This window comes from Epinephelus fuscoguttatus, linkage group LG21, assembly GCF_011397635.1.
Source record: "Epinephelus fuscoguttatus linkage group LG21, E.fuscoguttatus.final_Chr_v1".
In the NCBI taxonomy this organism is placed as follows: domain Eukaryota; kingdom Metazoa; phylum Chordata; class Actinopteri; order Perciformes; family Serranidae; genus Epinephelus; species Epinephelus fuscoguttatus.
Genome location: NC_064772.1, coordinates 29504933 through 29523336, shown reverse-complemented (window position 1 = coordinate 29523336; position 18404 = coordinate 29504933). Strand labels below are relative to the sequence as shown.

Here is an 18404-nt window from a genome sequence, read left to right as displayed (position 1 = left end):
CAATGTAATCCTGACGAGCACCGTTAATTTGTGTCCACTGAAAGTGTTTTTTGCCACTGACAGGCTCTGATTATTATTAGAAGTGTCTGACAACATTACAAGAAGATGTTTTCCTTAACAATTAAATGATCCAGTCTGTTTGTTAGGGTGTGTGTGTGTGTGTGTGTGTGTGTGTGTGTGTGTGTCTGTGTGTGTGTGATCAAGTCTGGCTCAAGGAGAAGTCTCGGTCTGCCAAGACGTGACTTGTTGCAGGAAAACAATGGTGCAAACATTAGTGAGAGTCGGAGTGAGGGAGGACTTTGTTGTGTTAGAGTGTGTTAGAGTACTGGAAGTGAAGCTTAGTGTTATCTAAAAGATTCTCAGTGTCATGGCTGAATATTTAACTGATATCAACAATGTGGAAAAGTCAGCAAGATTTCAGACTTCTCCTTGAGCGAGTCTTGATCACACACAATGACAAACAGATCGCATCAGCGAAAGGTTAGGAAAAATATCTTTTTCATAATGTTGTCAGACATTCATAATAACAATCTGAGCATGTCAGCGGCAAAAATAAGCACTTTTAATGGATGTAAATTGACGGTGCACAATTGCCTGTAGGGATTACATTGCAGCCTGTTTCACAGCTATGAGTGCAGCACTCTCCCTCAATACTGGACCTGTTTCAGAAACTGTTGTCTCCATTAGTCACTTGAACACAAATACGTGGGAAAGCAGAGTCCAGGTTTAAGCTTCCCTTTAACTTTGCAGATCCTGTCTTAGCTGTTTGGTAACCATAGTATGGGTTAGGATCTGATTTAGATAGAAAGCCATTATAGATGAACAGTTCCTTCAGTTAATGTACCTCTTAAAAAATTTAATATAAAAACACCATATTATTGGCTTCACCTCTAGGGCACCAATTATCAAATTATGTTTGTCTTTTTTATCCTTCATTCATTCATATTCCATAACCGTTTATCCTGTTAGGGGGCGCAGGGTGCCTGGAGCCGAGCAGGGGTACACCCTGGACAGGTCACCAGACTATCACAGGGCTGACACATAGAGACAGACTACCATTCACACTCACATTCACACCTATGGGTAATGTAGAGTCACGCTTACACAGGGAGAGCATGCAAACTCCACACAGAAGGGCTCCTCCACCTTAGGGGATCGAACCAGGAACCTCTTGCTGTGAATGTAGTAAAAGTCACACCATACCATCAACAAATGTCTTATAGTGTTTTTTGTGGCGTTTCTTTTGTGGAGATTAGCCATTTTAATGACAGCGTTTGCCTCCTCAAGTGGGAATATTCCACCAAAACAAATCTCCCCCCTTAGCGCTATTTTGCAAAGGCACTGTCTGCATCCTGGGCTTAGCACCAGCCGTGACGATTGTGTTTTGTTTTTTTTTAAAGAAATACAAACAAGCCACAGCATATTTCTCTTGTAGCACAATGATAATGTGTGTTTCCAGACCTTTCTATAGCACTGACAGGTCTGCCTTCACAAGACTAGTGACATGGGGCTCTCCCTGTTGTGGTGCAACTGACAAAAGTGCTCCTCTAGATTTACAAACTGAAATGGTTGCCATAGCAAAAATATTTCAGCCCTCTATGTCCCACTTGTAACCAAGGTGGCAACACCTATTAGAAAATTGGTTGCCCATCTGTCCGGTATCCCACGCCCTCTCCTATTTTAGTTAGTGTTAATTTCCCAAATAGAACATTTTTGGATTTCCCTATCGATGTTACAAACATCTCCTACTCATCTGTGTCTACGTGAAGTGCCTGTCGTTGTTTTTGCTTCATTGTTTGTATGTTTCAGTGACCAAAACAACCGTTAAAAAGTTGTTCAGCTCAGAAAGTCAAGAAAAGTAGCGTCAGTTTCTAGTTAACAGACATAAAAGCTGGTGAGCGATGTCGGATTGAGTATTTAGGATTTCCTTACCTTGGTTAAGATAGGATGAAGTAAGATTAAAAGTTATTTAGTATTTGCTTCTGAAACACCAAATTGGGGTAAATACTATATTAGACTCTTCCTCATCTTAAGACTTAAAATAGGAAGTTTCTGTAATGCGGCCCCAGGTGCTTATCTGTCACTGTCAGTACTTAGACATCTTATTACTAACAACAGGATGAATTCACTTGCCTGACAATCACAGACAGTCCCCACCCCACCAAGTCCCTACCTAACACCTGACACATCCTATAGCACGTATTCAAAGACAGTGACAGAAAAGCCATTACAACCTCACACAGACTCAAACAGCCTAACATATTCCCAAGTCCAAGCAGAAAGTGCCACATATTTACCCCGCTGCTGGTCTAAGCGATTCACATCCATCATCAGTGGACTTTCTTTATTTCCAGTCCATCAGCTCCGACAACCCCCTCCCTGCTTCAAACATGAAACATGCAGCGTCACAACTAATGACTTTGCTGGCAGTCTCGTGGCTGGCTGTTTGCTTTGTTTGTGTTGACACGTGTATTTAGAGGGTGTCATCTTTAATTTGGCCCCCGGAGGAAACGGTGATGTGAAATATGAAACGGCGGTGTGCGTGTGTAGGTGTGTGCCCACAGCATCTCTCATCTTTTAATATGGCATCTGTGCCAGATAAATTTTCCTACTGAGCCTGACTGTATCATCCACATAAATGCTAATGTAAGCTGAAAAAGGTTTTCAAACAGGCAGAAACAACATCAGCTGCTGGCAGACGACCCCTTCAGCTCTACAATACACAATCACTTCAAAGAATGCCTCTCTGTGCTTCATGCGATTAACGATCAACAGGACGTCATATCAGTGAGAGGAAGTAACATTTTCTCTGCAGGATTTCCCCAACCTTTGCAGCTGTGATCATATTTCAGAACCTATTTTTTTTCATGTGTGATCAAAACCTGAAACCTTTCAACAGAAGCTGAAAACTATAACTCACTAAACAGGCAAAGCTGGAATTTACATTACAAGTGGATTAGACTTTCGTGTGTGAGTGTGACTGCATGTTGGTCTGTGTGTACGCGTGCCTTCCACCTACTCACAGTGGCGAGCACAAAGGGCAAGTGTCTGCACAAAGCGTCATCCCACTGGTGTTGTAACTAAACTCCCGAGAGAAACTGCTCCCGAACATCCACATTATTCACAGTTAAGCTAGTTTTGTTCAGCGCAGCCATGCACATCATTTGTTGTTTATCCACTAAGGTGCAAACATATTAAGAAGAATTAAGGTTTGTGAGGCACCTGATGGCTGTTACTAACCAGATTACCTCACATCCCAGGGAACAGCATGGCACTATTAAGCACAAAAGCCAGTTTTAGCATAGCTGCAACACATTAAGTCCTCTTATCTGCTGTTGAATTTCATCTTTAAAAACACATTCAGCTGCAAATGTTGTGTCATGACTGCCAAAAACTGAAACTGAATTTCAAATGGAGCCAGAATAAGCATACTGTAGGTACAGTACTGTGATGCTGGATGTACTGCAGAAGAATCGTAGCCTGTTTATGTCTGGCATTAGCAGATTATAAAAAAAAAAGGTAGAATGAAAGACATGAAATATAACTTACATAAAATCAATGCAATTCAACCTAAAATCTCAAAATTGATTTTTAGCCATTAGCTGTGACGACTACGGGAGGATACATCCAGTGAATTTTAAGTGGGCAATTGAATTGGTTTGACGTCAGACTCCCGGAGTCTATTAAGTCCCTCTTCCTCCCCCGATCGATATGTCCTCCAGGTGCGGAATATAATGTGTAATCATAAAACACAAATTCCAGTCATCATTTTGATCATGATGAGAGTAACACAGTGCTGTTAGCAGTCACTGTGTAATTACCCGGCTGGCACAGACCATAAGGGAAAACTAAACTATGCAAATATTTCATTTCCTCACAAAGGCTCCTTGGGGATCCGTTGTGTACATTGCAGAGGTAGTATCTGCCAGGATCATGCCACACCACAATAAAAGGGGACTCCACAGCAGTAGCCCTCGCTTCAGCCAGTTTATCCAGAATGAATCTGGGTTGTAATAGGTTCCTTTACAGTTGCTACACTGAACCTGTGGGGAAAAAAACAAAACCCAGCACTGACACATAAACGTAAATGCCAAGAGGCACTGTGGAGGCTGCCACCCCTCTCCATAATGAACAAAGCCTTGTGTACAGGGTCTGACAGCCTGAGTGACAGCTTCACAATTTCCAGCATAGTGTAATACTATAAAAGGTTTGCCTTTCCAGATCGTTTTTAAACACCGAAGCAGAAAGGCCTTTAGGGCCGCGCTGGCGATTTGCATGCAGCTCTCGCTCCCGCAATATCTCATATTCCTCAACAGCAGTGGTGTATTCATTGATTTAATCAAAAACAGATGAAAGATAGAAACTGAACTGAATGATAGTCATCAGAGGTAACCAGGGGTAGCACTGCAGAAATATATTTATAAAGTATAAAGACAATGTCATGGAGTAGATATCCAGAGCTCTCTGTTAATGCAATGACTAAGAACCTGTGGACCAGGGATGCATAGCGCTGCGATGATTATTTTTATTGCTGGTTGATGTGTCAATTACCTTTTCACTGAACCGCTTAGCCTATATAGTGAAGGTATCCAACTGCTTTTCTGTGTAAAAACTTAAGACTTAAAGTACCACCTCTAGTCATGGCAATGCAGTTCACCTTATGTGTTCATAAGTGAATGATCATCACAGTTGGAACATGCTGGAGCATTGATGGGTGTTGGAGTGACGTGTGTGTGTGTGTGTGTGTGTGTGTGTGTGTGTGTGTGTGTGTGTGTGTGTGTGTGTGTGTGTGTGGAGAGCGGTAGAGTAAGAGAAAATAAAAAAGCAAAAGCTGTTTGGGGTGAAGAAAAAGAAGATGGAATTTGCAAATTCACACAAACTGTATTTGGTTATTGTTTGATATTTTTTGATAGCTCATTAGCCGTTCTTGTTTGTCACAAATACGAGATGAGAGGGGGGGTTGTTGGGGGCACCAGGGGAAACTTGCCTAGGGCGCCAAATGTGCAGTGACACACAGTAGATATCCAGAGCTCTCTGTCAACGCAATAAGTAAAAACCTGTGGACCAGGGATGCATAGCACTGTGACAATTATTTTTAATTGCTGGTTGATGTATCAATTACCTTTTCACTGAACTGCTTAGCCTATAAAGTGAAGGTATCCAACTTAAGACTCAAAGTACCATCTCTAGTCGTGGCTGTACAGTTCACCTGATCATCACAGCTGGAACTATAGTGTACGCAACCCTGGCATAAATGTATTATTCTGACGTGACTTCAGCTAAATGATCTGGTGCTAATTCAGGCCAAATTTGGTTATGTGAGGAGAAGCAACTGTTCTCCGAGCTGGTTGTCTGAATAACAGGAAATTAGTGTTTGAGGGACAGGAAACACAACAGGCGAGTGAACCCTCAAATATGCACCTCCATGTCTGAGCCTCTCTTATTTTAAGTCTTGTTTATGCTACAACAGAACATGCTGGAGCACTGATGTGTGTGTGGAGAGCATTAGAGTAAGAGAAAATGAAAAAGCAAAAAGCCATTTAGGCTGGAAAAAAATTAAAACAAACTGTATTTTGTTATTGTTTGATATTTTTGTATCATTTGCTTATTAGCTGTTCTTGTTTATTATAAATATAAGATGAGGGGGGGTTGCTGGGGGCGCCAGGGGAAATTTGCCTCAGGCACCAAATGTGCTGGGTGCACCACTGTTTGAAAACATATGAAACAGAAAAAGCAGCAAGTCTTCACATTAGAGGACCTGTAACTACATAGATTTGGCATTTCTGCATTTATTAATTAATTTTCTATTAATTGCCTTATTGTTTCAGGACTAGTAGAGGATCAAGGATGTCAGCCCTTCATATAAAGCATATCTGCACTGACTGTGCCCTGCTCAGGCACGTTTAGACAACTGCATGCAAAATGATGTTTCCCCTCTCGTGTGTGTGTGTGTGTGTGTGTGTGTGTGTCGCTGCAGAGCCACACAGAGCCTGTGTGTGAAGTTTCAGCACCACAGAGTGGACAGCTCCACACCCTCACCACCACCAGGAGACCATGAGCAACATATTGATCTCTCCATTAATCATAAGCGACTTTGAGCGGACTTGTCAGCTTCAGTCACGGTCATTCAATCTTTCCCTTATTACAAAACTACAAATCACTGCACATGCGATTCTATTCCCCCCACACATTAACTTAAGTGTTAGATAAAGCAAATACTGACAGAGGCATGAACGCAGTATTAAATTTAGACAGAAGGGAGACAGTCCTGGGTGGGGGATGAATAGGTTACGCCACTGGGACATGCTCCTGCGGATCTATCAGCTATACGGCACAAATTGAAGCATCTTTAAGTCTTAAGCATTGCCGTGTATTAAAAACAATCTTATGCTGCATGACTGCCACGCCAAACCCATTTATCTTGCAAACAAAATAAGATCCACAAGTGGGTGAAAAAATAAAGGGTGATCAGTCACAAAATGAATTGTGTTTCAGCATGAACTCAATTTTGGCACATAAAATTAACGCATTATTATTCAGAGAAAACAAAGATGCTGCCTCGATGTTCTGCTTATTGTACATTTTTACTTAGAAATATGGTGCGCAAAACTACACAGAAAATGTGCCAGCTTCATAAACCTGCACGCAGATGCCTACACGAATGCATAGGGTCTATTTGTACACATAACTCACATTGCTTCTTAAATAAGTCTTAAGTTTAACAAATGATTCACACTACTTGTTTCAGCCCTGCTTTGTGGATGCGCGCTGCAGACAAAATCTGGTTATTTATAGTTTTAAATTATTGCTATTATTATGGGAATAAGTGCAGCCAGGTGCAGTAAACATACACCGAAGTGTGGTGCATGCTTTGGATTTGTAAAGCTCCAAAATCCTCTCTAGCCAGACTTACATTGGTGTTGCAGAATAAGGCAATGTTAAATTGTGCGACTTTTAAGTGAAGTTTGGCGTGACAGCCTCCGTTAAACAAACTGCCACGTACCGGGGTGATACTGTGTGAAAACTACAGCCTTTATGTCCCCAAATAAAAACATATCATAGCTGTTAATAATCAGCAATAATCACAGCAAGGCTCTGATATGACACAAGCGATTAGAAAATTATTTTAAAATCAGAAACTCACCATGGAGGGGTATAATCCGAAGATGGTGAGGGAGAGGACGGGGTACAGGACGCTCAACAGGACCCGCATGGTTACGGGCTCCGGGCAGCAGCAGCCACTTTTCTCCAAGGTGCAGTCCTTTAACATATAGAGCTCCCTTTTTCCCTCCTGCTCACCTCAGCGCGTCTCTACTGCTGGCGAGGCACGGACAGAGCGCTCCGACAGCGGCGCAGGGAGCACACGTTCACCGGCATCACACCCACCGTTCCCCCCGGTGCTCCGACTGAAGGCAGTGCCGAGGAAAAAAGTTTTGAGCGAGGGGGGAAATATTCAAATGTTTCAGTTCCAGCAGACTGCAGGGGAGGCGCACCAAGGATGTGACATCACTTGATGGCTTTTGGGGGAGGGAGGGGGGTATCTATCTATCTATCTATCTATCTATCTATCTCATTGCTTTAATGCCATGGCACTGTGTGTATCAGGTTATCAGGATTTTGATGACCTTCATATTCACCTTCAGATGTTACCTATTTGTCCTCCAAGGGGACAGAAAAATGATGTGCTCTTGCTGACTCCTGTGCCTCTTACTTTCACCATGCACTCAAGATCCTGCCAAAATCTACCTCCTTGTGACAGTCTGACATTTAGTTTCCACTCAAATTGCCATGCACGGATGTCAGTGTCAGTGATCGTAACACACACTTACACAAAGGAACAGGCTTGTATTGTGAGGGATTAATGGGCTGCCTTCCTTTAAAACAAGGAATATTGTCTCTTTTTGAGTGTGTGTCCATGAACAAATAGTTGCACACATGACCTGGCGCTATCATACAAACTGGCCTTCACTAACCTAATGGTGTCTATCAGTAACTGTGCTGGCAGAGCTTTGGAGCAGGTGTGTTTCATGGATGTGTTTTCCCCACTTCACGCTTGTATACAATACACTAACCTTCAAGGTCATCAGTAAAAAACAGAGACGTGAAACAGGTGTAGCAGCAACAAAAACCCATCACCGATAAGACTAAGATTCCTCACATTTCCGTGGGAAGGAGAGGGAAGCAATCGAGGGAGCCTGTTTTTTTATGACTCTCATTCGGAGGGAGAGCTGAGAGGTTTTTATTTACGAGGCCGACGGGGAGGAGGGGGGAGGGGGTTTCTGCACACATCTGTGGTTACCTTCATATAGTTTCATGAATATCTCATGCCTGAGATATTCATGAAACTATTCATCAGCGGAGCAGCAGTGTGGGAGATGAGATGCCAGTGCAGGCTACAGTGTGAAGATGCTGCCTCTACAAAAGCAGCGGGACAATGCCATGAGACGCAGTGCTGCTGGCAGTCATAGTCGGTTGAAGTCTTGATAATCTGGTCATCAGCTGTGTGACACTTTGCTCTGGGGGCTCTTGTCTAGTGTCATGAAGAAGAATCTCTCCACACCCTGCTCTGCTTTTCAAGGTCTGTTTTCAAGGCTCTGAGTCTGTTGTGCATTGTCACAGCAGCAACTCTCAGTTCGTTAAAAGCAGAAAGGTCAGTATAGCTTTGTGTGTTCTTTTTTCTGGGTGGTACATCCTCGTGAGAACATTGGCTCGTGAGAATCAGTAGAAATGCATACTGGAGGATTGTTTTGTTGGTCACCAGGGTCATCCATGTGTTCTTGTTGGCTTGGATACTCTGAGCGCCTTCTAACACAGACTGCTGATGTGGAGAGATAATAGATTAAATCAAATTAGAAACTTTTACCAGCTCTGAATCTAAATACATCTTAAACTAGAGAAACCTCCGCTAAGGCCGACTGCCCTGTTAACAAAAGTGAAAAATAATTTGTGTATCTTCAGATCCACTTCAGAATATAATGGGTTCTTCCTTGGCCCATGCTACACCCTTCCAACAAGTGTCACGGAAATCAGGCCAGTAATTTTTCCGTAACTTTGCTGACAAACAAACCTTCTTGGTGGAGGTAATAATATACAGCTCCACGTGTTGTATGCAGCACATTTCCAAGAATGCACATCAAAACAATTCTGTCAATGCAAAAATAATCCCCCAGACAATACATCCTACAGACTTCAGTGATCCCCTGACCTTTCCTCTAGCACCACCAGCAGGCTAAGATTTTTGGCTTTTAGTGAAACATCTCAAAACTTATTGACTAGATCGCTATTAAAGTAAAACCTCACAGAGCTGCTATTTCTGCTGAAGGCTCTTTGTTATGTTGAATAGGCAACAGACAGATTTTTCTTAACGATGTCAAAATATTTTCTAAAAAAAGATCCGTCTTTCTTTCTTTCAATACAGCTCAAGTCATTCAAACACTTTTTTAAAACATACATTCAGTATGAAATTGTGTAGAGGAGCAGTGCTGGACCTAACACATTCAGCGCCATAGGCAAGCTTTCCCTGAGCCCACAAAAAAAAACTACATTATTAGCTTTATATTTAATGTATTTATTACTAGGACTGCCCCCTAACCGTCGACCAGAAAGGTCATTAGTCTGCAAAATTGCATTGGTTGCCTGTTTGCAGAAAAAAAAGTGAAACTCTAATCAGAACTGCGCCTTTGTTAAAATAAATCAAAACCAATATGACTTGACCATGTGAGACTTTAATTTGAAAGAACAGACACAGGAAGTGTCCACGCTCAGCAGTCAGACAGGAGTCAGGTTCATTTCCAGGGCTGGTACCTGCGGTTATTCCACAGGCTAGTTAAGGCTAGCCTGGCTAGCAGGCTAGTGTGGGATCATTTTGAGAAGGTGAAGGACGAACCCAAGGTGATATGTAAACTCATCTTCATTGGTTGACTACAAACATGACGTATCATGTGAAACATGGAAGTAGCTACATGCCCATTAGCCCACAGCGTCATTAACAGGTGGCTCGCTCAGTGTGTGACGTGCACTTGTAGATAAAATATAGGCCTATATTAATGAAGGTTCATTAGTACGGTTTTGTATTTCTCTGTAATGTAGCACAGTGTTAACAATGTTACTGAGACTATTCTTTCTCACACCTCCGCCCCGCCCAAAATAAATAATTTAATTATTAAAGGGCCAGTGTGTAAAATGGGTTGAAAACCGTTGAAAACAGTGACATCAGTGGTCAAATTCTAGATTGCAGGGCTGACTCGCTCACCCCTCCCGTCGGGTAAATGATGGTGGCCTCGTAGGGACAAAAAGCCTTGCGCAGACATGAGTTTTTCAGGAGTAGGTCTATCTAGCGACGAGGTGAATGTTTATTTAGAAATCTAAACCATGTTACGATATTGTAATGAATCCCTCACGAGCAGGAGACCAGAGGAGCGTTCGGGAAAAAGGCCAGTTTATTTGAGCACTCCAAAAACTCCGGTAACACTCCAGGGGGTAAAAGACTCCGTCCCAAACTCTGACTCTTCTGGCGTAACACACACACTTAATACACACATAATCGTTTACCATACTGAGTGGGGACCCCCTCCCCTCTCTGCTCCACCAATCTCCAGCCCGCACACTGACTGACAGCGTAGCCGGTAAACAGAGCTCAGCTGTTTATTTAGCCTAGCGATATCTCCGGACTATAGTAGCTGCAATGGACGACTTTGAACGCGATTTTGAAGAGTTTCTTGTAGCGGACACAGACTCAGAGCCATACCTGTTTGAGCCGGAGCATACAGATGAGGAACTTGGATAGTGAGCGGGTGAGAAGAGAGGCTGAATCCTCCGCTCCCATTTTGCTGCACAGAATGGGATTCGGTGCTACCATCGTTGGGGAGATATATCATCAGGAGGAAAAGTTGCATCTTCTTTTCCTCGCAGATGACGGTTCAGGTTCATTCTCTCCTGTTGCGTGGTAAGTGTGGTCCATTCGCAAACTTTATAACTAAAAAAACTTTTCACTACTCTCTATCGACAAACTACTAACACTCTCTGCTGCTTCCTCCTCCTTCCTTCCTTCCTTCCGCTGTCTTTGTTGGTTTATTTATACACGCGAAATGCGTTCTCTGGCTGGCTGGATTGTCCACTCGGTCTGCCGTACATACATGGTGGTGCAAGATGGCGACCTCTCTAAAGCAAGGCCCTTGCTATATATATTTATAAAAGCATAATTATAAGGCTACGAAAACCAAACAAATTTTATTTTATAGCCATTATACACTTATATAAACATATTAGTGGGTAGAATATTCAGATTCAGATTTGACAATAAACCATGCCAAATATTACACACTGGCCCTTTAAATTAATATCGTAAACATGCAGGCAACTAGTCAACTAATGGCCCTAAATGACGACTTTTGGTCAACTAGGAAAATTCTTTGTTTAGAGCAGTAATATTCATTCATTCATTCATTCATTCATTCATCTTCTAACCGCTTCATCCTCTTGAGGGTCATGGGGGGGCTGGAGCCTATCCCAGCTGACATCGGGCGAGAGGCAGGGTACACCCTGGACAGGTCGCCAGACTATCGCAGGGCTGACACATAGAGACAGACAACCATTCACGCTCACATTCACACCTATGGACAATTTAGAGTTACCAATTAACCTAGTCCCCCAGTCTGCTTGTCTTTGGACTGTGGGAGGAAGCCGGAGTGCCCGGAGAGAACCCACGCTGACACGGGGAGAACATGCAAACTCCGCACAGAAGGGATCGAACCGGCAACCCTCTTGCTGTGAGGCGAGAGTGCTAACCACCACACCACCGTGCTGCCCGCAGTAATATCCACCACACTAAAATATTTTTGTAACTTCAGCAAAGAAAAAAAAAAAATTTTAGTGTCTTTGGGGGAGATTTTACTATATTTGGTCAAATCTGCAATAAAACCTGCCTTTAATAAACAGCTAACCCACTACCAGTGACAGATACACAGAATTTATCATAGATTGTGGATCTGTCTTTGTTTGTGAACCATTACGTCAGTGCCCCACATCTCAGCTTAATGCGTTTTTCGGTTACCCTGGCAGCTTTGTAGTGCTTGTTATATGAAGGTAGGGTTATTGATAATTTTGCACATGCAAACGTCATCACATTATAAGAAACGAGATGTAACTCCTCCCATGACCCCTAACCTAATCTTAACCACTGTCCCTTTAAACCTAGTCGTTCATAGATAGCTACATGCTAACTTCAGCATTTCCGTCAGGGCTTCAGCTACCAAGGAGCGAAGGGGGCTGATCATGGACTGAGGTTATGGTGGGTATCCAGCAGCAGCTGTACTAACTCGCTGCAGAGGAGCAAAGTGAAGAATAGAAAAGGTGAGTAGGAGAAATGTAAGCTGTCTAGCAGAGGTTTGTTGGAGAAATTGTTCTGTAGAAATACTGAGTTTTCACCGGGAACACTCAACTGCTGTCTGGTTGCACTCACAAATACTCAAAGCTGGTGTGGGAGTAGCAAACTGAAGTGGCAACCAAGCTTTCTTTTACTGTACTCTGTGAGCATGTGATACTGGGAGCCCTCATAACTCAGGGAAACCTTCTCCATGAGTAGCATCCACTCAGCCTTTACGTGCAGTAGGTGGGGGGACATGTTGTTTCTGAACACTTTAATTAACAGGAGAGTTTTCTGCATTTTCTTATTCATCCGTGCAGTTTATCTGGTGTGTTTTTGAGCAGTCTGCTGTTTTAGGTGGCATGCTGTGTGCAGACTGCAACACAGTGTTCCCTCCACAGCAGATAGAACAAATCTCCTGTCATAGTTTAAAGCAACAGGGAATGAAACTGCTTTTCAATACACCACTTTGAGCACTGCTTACCAATGAGCTCTACAGAGCCATTCGCAGACCCATTTGTTTGAAGAGGAAACTTTGACACTGAAAAAGAAACAGGCTTACAGCTGTGTGTGCATGTTAATTAGACAAGTGTGACCTCTAGTTTTTGGATGAAATTATAAAAAGGAATTAAATCCATACAGCAGATGAGGAGGAAAAAACACAGTCCAGGAGTGATGCAATGCCCGTTCACACCAGCATAATGGAGTCTTAATGGAGCAGGTTTTAATAGAGCTAGTTCAGATGGTTAAGTTGGAGTAATTAAAATTAAACAGACCTTCTACTGGAGCAGACCAATGGGCTTATTTCTATATTCTTTCAGATGATCATGTTTGAAAAGTGCAAGTTCTGCTGTTTGTTATGTGTAATGCTGTTAATATATATCTGTGTATAATGCCTCTGCGTTATTCACCACTCCATTAGGGTCCATTTATTGGATGGCGCTATTTGTTTTGCTAATTGAAAGCCTCCATCTCATCTCTGCTCTCTTCAACCTCGAAACAGGTCAGACTCTCACTCTCTCTCTCTTTCTGTCTCATCTGCCTCTTTTCAGGTATCCTCAAGAGCTATCAGCCTCTTATGGATCCATGAAAGACTGCCTGAAAATTATAATAGAACCGAGATGTGTCATGTATCAATTATTTAACAAGAGTTACACACGACACCGGAGCCTCTGCACACATGTTGAAATGTTTGCACAAGGCTGTGTATTTAAGCTCAGCTGACAGTTATTGTACATTTCTGCAAAACACGGCTACATTACATTTGTACATTTCACAAGCATCACATAAACATTTCTAAAGTGAGGTAGTTCTGATTACTTGTATAAGAGCTGACTTGTCATCAGGAGGAGGGGATGGTTGAGACGAGAGGCCGCACTACAGATGACCACTGTTCCAGACCAACAAACAAACACTTTATGTTTCAACTATAGGGCTGTTTATTTCAATTAATTAATCACAGAAAAAATAAGTTTAAAAAAATTAACGCTGATTAATCACACCTCGTGGTGCCCTTTGACCTGGTGCATCACTGAGGGCCATGGCGGCTTTGTCACATGATGGAGGCAGACGAGACGGCGCTGCTTGGCCCCGTAAATGGAACATTTACAATTGAAAAACATCCAGATGGAACTGTTGATAGGGGCGCCATTCTCTGCAATTGCCAGGGTAATACATTTTCATTCACTGGAGTAATGCAAGCCTGAAATATCACCTCAACGTTAAACATTTAGCACCAAACCCGGAGGTCTGAGCCAGCGTAGCATATGATGCTAGCGCTAGCTGTCAGCCTCGTCAAGCCACACTCGACCTCGCATTCAAGCTGAGTAAGTCTATCTGTGACCGACTAACTTGCAAAATGGATTGCCAACACATTCTCACTCTGACCTTGTCACATATTGACGCTTGGTCATGGAATTTACTCATCCAAATATGACATGCAAGGTACCCTGGGTGCGTTGGCTGTTGACCTTCTGGGACGCCATGTCAAGCTCTGCCTGTTATATACATTGTCTTCTTTCAAAATACACTTCTGTTTTCACAGGAAATTTAAAATTTACGTACAGTCTCTTTCAAAATAAAGGCACTACGTCGATACAACACCGTGAAATGACATTTTTCTTTTCAACAACAAACACACATAGTTATGTTTAGGCAACAAAAGCATGTGGCTGGGTTTAGGAAGAATCTTAGGGGATGCGAGCACCGCTCTCTTGGGTGAAAGTCCGTGTTTGGTGGACTCATACACAACCACCCCTGCCCGCCACAGTCGCACTTTCACCACCTTAACTTTTGTCCTTGTCTCGCCATGTTCACCCCTGACACTGCCCGGCACCATTAAACTATAACAGCAACCGGCCGCATATCATGCCAACATTAACGGACGTCTTTTTGCATTGCTTACAGATGCCGCAAGTCACTGCTCAAGCGCCAGATTTGCACGACTCTGGAGTGAGACTGGGCTTAGATTGCAGACCAGTTTCGGTGGTAGAGGACAGGTGGTGTGTCCAAAATCCTGCAGCTTTATGACACATCTGCCAAAATTCACTTGATTAATTAGACTAATGTTTTTAATCACTTCAAGGCCCTAGTTTCAACATATCTGCGACATAATAATATACAAATGTTACATATCCAGGGTTTGCAGGAATGTACAATGCCAACATTTATTCTGGCAGTTGCTGTGCATTTGCCTGATTATCACACACGAGCTGGTGGTTAAAGGTTAATGCATCACTCACTGATAAGCATGTGTGTATGTGGGATGTGGCATGTGCATTCATTTGGCCAGAGGTCATCTAATGAGTTGTCTGGGGAGTAGAAATGTGTCACGAGGTGGTCAGTCAGAGTCTTGGTAAACAAGATCACCAATACCAGTCAGAGTATTGTCTTCCAGTGGCCGAGCTCCCTGTAGCATTTGCCAAACATGAGGGGCTCTTTACTGTAGTTTATCATCTGTTGAGTTCATGACAACAACACACAAAGCTGAGCTCTTGTTGTCACCATAACCTTTGCCTCTCCTTCCTACCCTACATTTGGACAAGGTTACACTTCAACACTTGTCACTCATGTTAATGAGCTGTGTGACTGTTTAATGAATCTTTACATATCCCCTGAGGTAGCCAGTATCTGTGAAGAGACTTTGAAGAAGCAGATAGCAGAAAAAGAAACACTTCCGTTCACTGTTGAATGGGTTTCATCCGCTCTTAGCTTGTTCAAGGAAAGGCTGCTAACCCTACCTTCATATAACAAGCACTACAAAGCTGCCAGGGTAACTGAAAAGCTCCTTAAACTGTGAGATGTGGGGCACTGACGTAATGGCTCACAAACAAAGACAGATCCACAATCTATGATAAATTCTGTGTATCTGTCACTGGTGATGGGTTAGCTGTTTATTAAAGGCAGGTTTTATTGCAGATTTGACCAAATATAGTAAAATCTCCCCCAAAAACACACTAAAATATTTTTTTTTCTTTGCTGAAGTTACAAAAATAAGTCATAATTGTGACTAGGGCTGCCCCCAACTAAGAATTTTCCTAGTCAACCAGTAGTCATCATTTAGAGCCATTAGTCGACTAGTCACCCACATGTTTACGATATTAATGTAATAATCAAATGATTTATTTTGGGCGGGGCAACACAATGGTTTGAGTTGAAGGTGTGAGGAAGAATAGTATCAGTAACATTGTTAACACTGTGCTACATTACAGAGAAATACGAAAAAAAAAACAAGCGCACGTCACACACTGAGCGAGCCGCCTGTTAATGACGCTGTGGGCTAATGGGCATGTAGCTAGATCCATGTTTCAGATGATACGTCATGTTTGTAGTCGACCACTGAAGATGAGTTTACATATCACCTTGGGTTCGTCCTTCACCTTCTCAAAATGATCCCACACTTTAGATTTCCTGCCCGACATGTTATTAACTAGCCTGTGGAATAACCGCAGGTACCAGCCCTGGAAATGAACCTGACTCCTGTCTGACTGCTGAGCGTGGACACTTCCTGTGTCTGTCCTTTCAAATTAAATTCCCACATGATCCAGTCATACACGCTTTGATTTATTTTGACAAGGCACAGCTCCTAATAGAGGTTTTTTGTTTCTGTGACTAAGCAACCAATGAAATCTTGACAACTAATGACCTTTCTGGTCGACTAAAATATGGTCGACTATTAGGGGGCAGCCCTAGTGGTGACACATGCCACATGCTACATGTGACAGATTTGCGTGTTATACTGTACTGCAGCATCATTGACAAAACCGGTTTCACAGTTATTACGATAGGTGAAAAAAATAAGATTATCCAAAAACTTATATTTATGATTAGGTATTGAGAGTTTTATTTTATTCACTTTTTATGTCCTGGTTTTATCTTGCTCTTCTTTCAAAAGTTGCAAATCTCAAGAAACACACAAAGCTGCAAAACATCTGAGAGCCTGAGCAACAAGCAACCAAACTGCACCGTGCCAAATCCTCCACAAAGCCAGAGAAGAAGGAGGAACAATAACTCCGGTGTTCCACCGAAGCCCAATCACAATCAAACACTTCTTAAACAAGCAGTATTGTAAGATACAGCTCACTGTCACCAACAGGAAACGCGGAAGAAATTCCGCAGACCACTAACCACACGAGGACACAATTCTCAGTGACAAAGCTACAAGTGCAGCATCATACAGCAGATCAGCCAGGCTTAATGTGCGGTGCCATCCCCCAACACATCAGCCTTAATCCCCTCCTTAGAACGGTAATAAATAAATAAATCACACAAAGGTAAAGCATTTGAAAAAAACATGTCCACCTCCTCATTTCCAGACAGTAGCATGAAAGCAATGGGCCACCGCAGACAGACTGTCTGAAAGCACCCACAAGAACTAAAGAAAAAACACCCTGACAATATATTTTGACATTGAAAAAGTGTTGAAAGACTTAAAGTAAATACAAACAGTGGTGTGCAAAGTGTGTTGAGGGGCATGGGCAACAATGGAAAAGGGGCCCCAGTTAGGTTGGGAGTGTGCATGCATGATAAAATAAGTATAGGTTGAGTACAGAGACACACAAACATGACATGGTGGCCAAAATGAAGCATGAATTAAGAGTTCCCTCACGATGCCCCTTCAGATGAGTTGGGGTGTCATCTGCTATAAGCTTTTGGCAAAAGGTCACACCAGAGTAGCACTCGTGCAAACAAGAGGGGTATTTGAGGCAAGTAAAGAGGCACCTGGGGGGTACTTCTTAGGTGGTTTAATTTGAGGTTTGCACTTGAGTGGCCTGAGTGCAGCTCTGCTGTGACATGAAGCATGACAATATCCCAATAGGGAGCATACCCTGGTTACGTTTCTTACGCTTAAAGCAAAAAGGCCAGGAGGCAATTTTCCTTTGAGTAACATTGTAATCATGGAACGAAAAGCTGAGCACAGATGAAAGTTTACCTGTCCTGCATCTGACACTCTTCATACACAGTTTCCGCCTACAGATAATACAGATCAAGGCAATAAAACTGGCACACAGGCTCCCATTTTACATCAGCATGTCATTACAGGCGCATCATAGAGGCACTCAGGGTCATAAGACAACAACATCAGACAGGATGAAATGCATCGAGACAACAATGAACAATCATCCCTGTAGAAAACCGCGGAAGATGAACACTTGACCACTGACCCCCTGCACACACACACACAAACACACACACACAAAGACATGTCCCTACAATGGCACTAAACATGTATGTATACGTATGTAAAGTATATCATCGTCCTGTTATACCATATGTATCTGACTGAGCCCCTCTCTTCCTCTTCTGCCAACATAAAGAGGCAGACCGACATTTGTTTGCCATCCACAGCTCCTAGGAAAAGTTATGCATGTGTTCCATGTTTTTTTTATGTCTGAGCTTAACAACGCTGAAAGATCAATCTTCAATTTGTATTAAAATTGCTCCATTACTGCTTACTCCTCATCCCCTCTCCTCTTTTCTCTGTCTTCTCTGTTCCAGAATTGCATTCCTGCCCTTTTGCTCGACTCATCTAAAAAAACGT

At 42.7% G+C, this 18404-nt stretch overlaps 1 protein-coding gene across 1 annotated transcript in view; it reads right to left on the bottom strand.

The window, feature by feature from the left end:
* olfm3a (olfactomedin 3a) overlaps positions 1-7445 on the bottom strand; it is a 29311-nt gene extending 21866 nt beyond the window's left edge. The window contains exon 1 of the mRNA XM_049566117.1: positions 7145-7445. Within this exon, the coding sequence (XP_049422074.1) occupies positions 7145-7270 (126 nt within the window). The 5' untranslated portion in view covers positions 7271-7445. The remainder of the gene's footprint in view (positions 1-7144) is intronic.
* Between the last annotated feature and the right edge of the window lie 10959 nt (positions 7446-18404).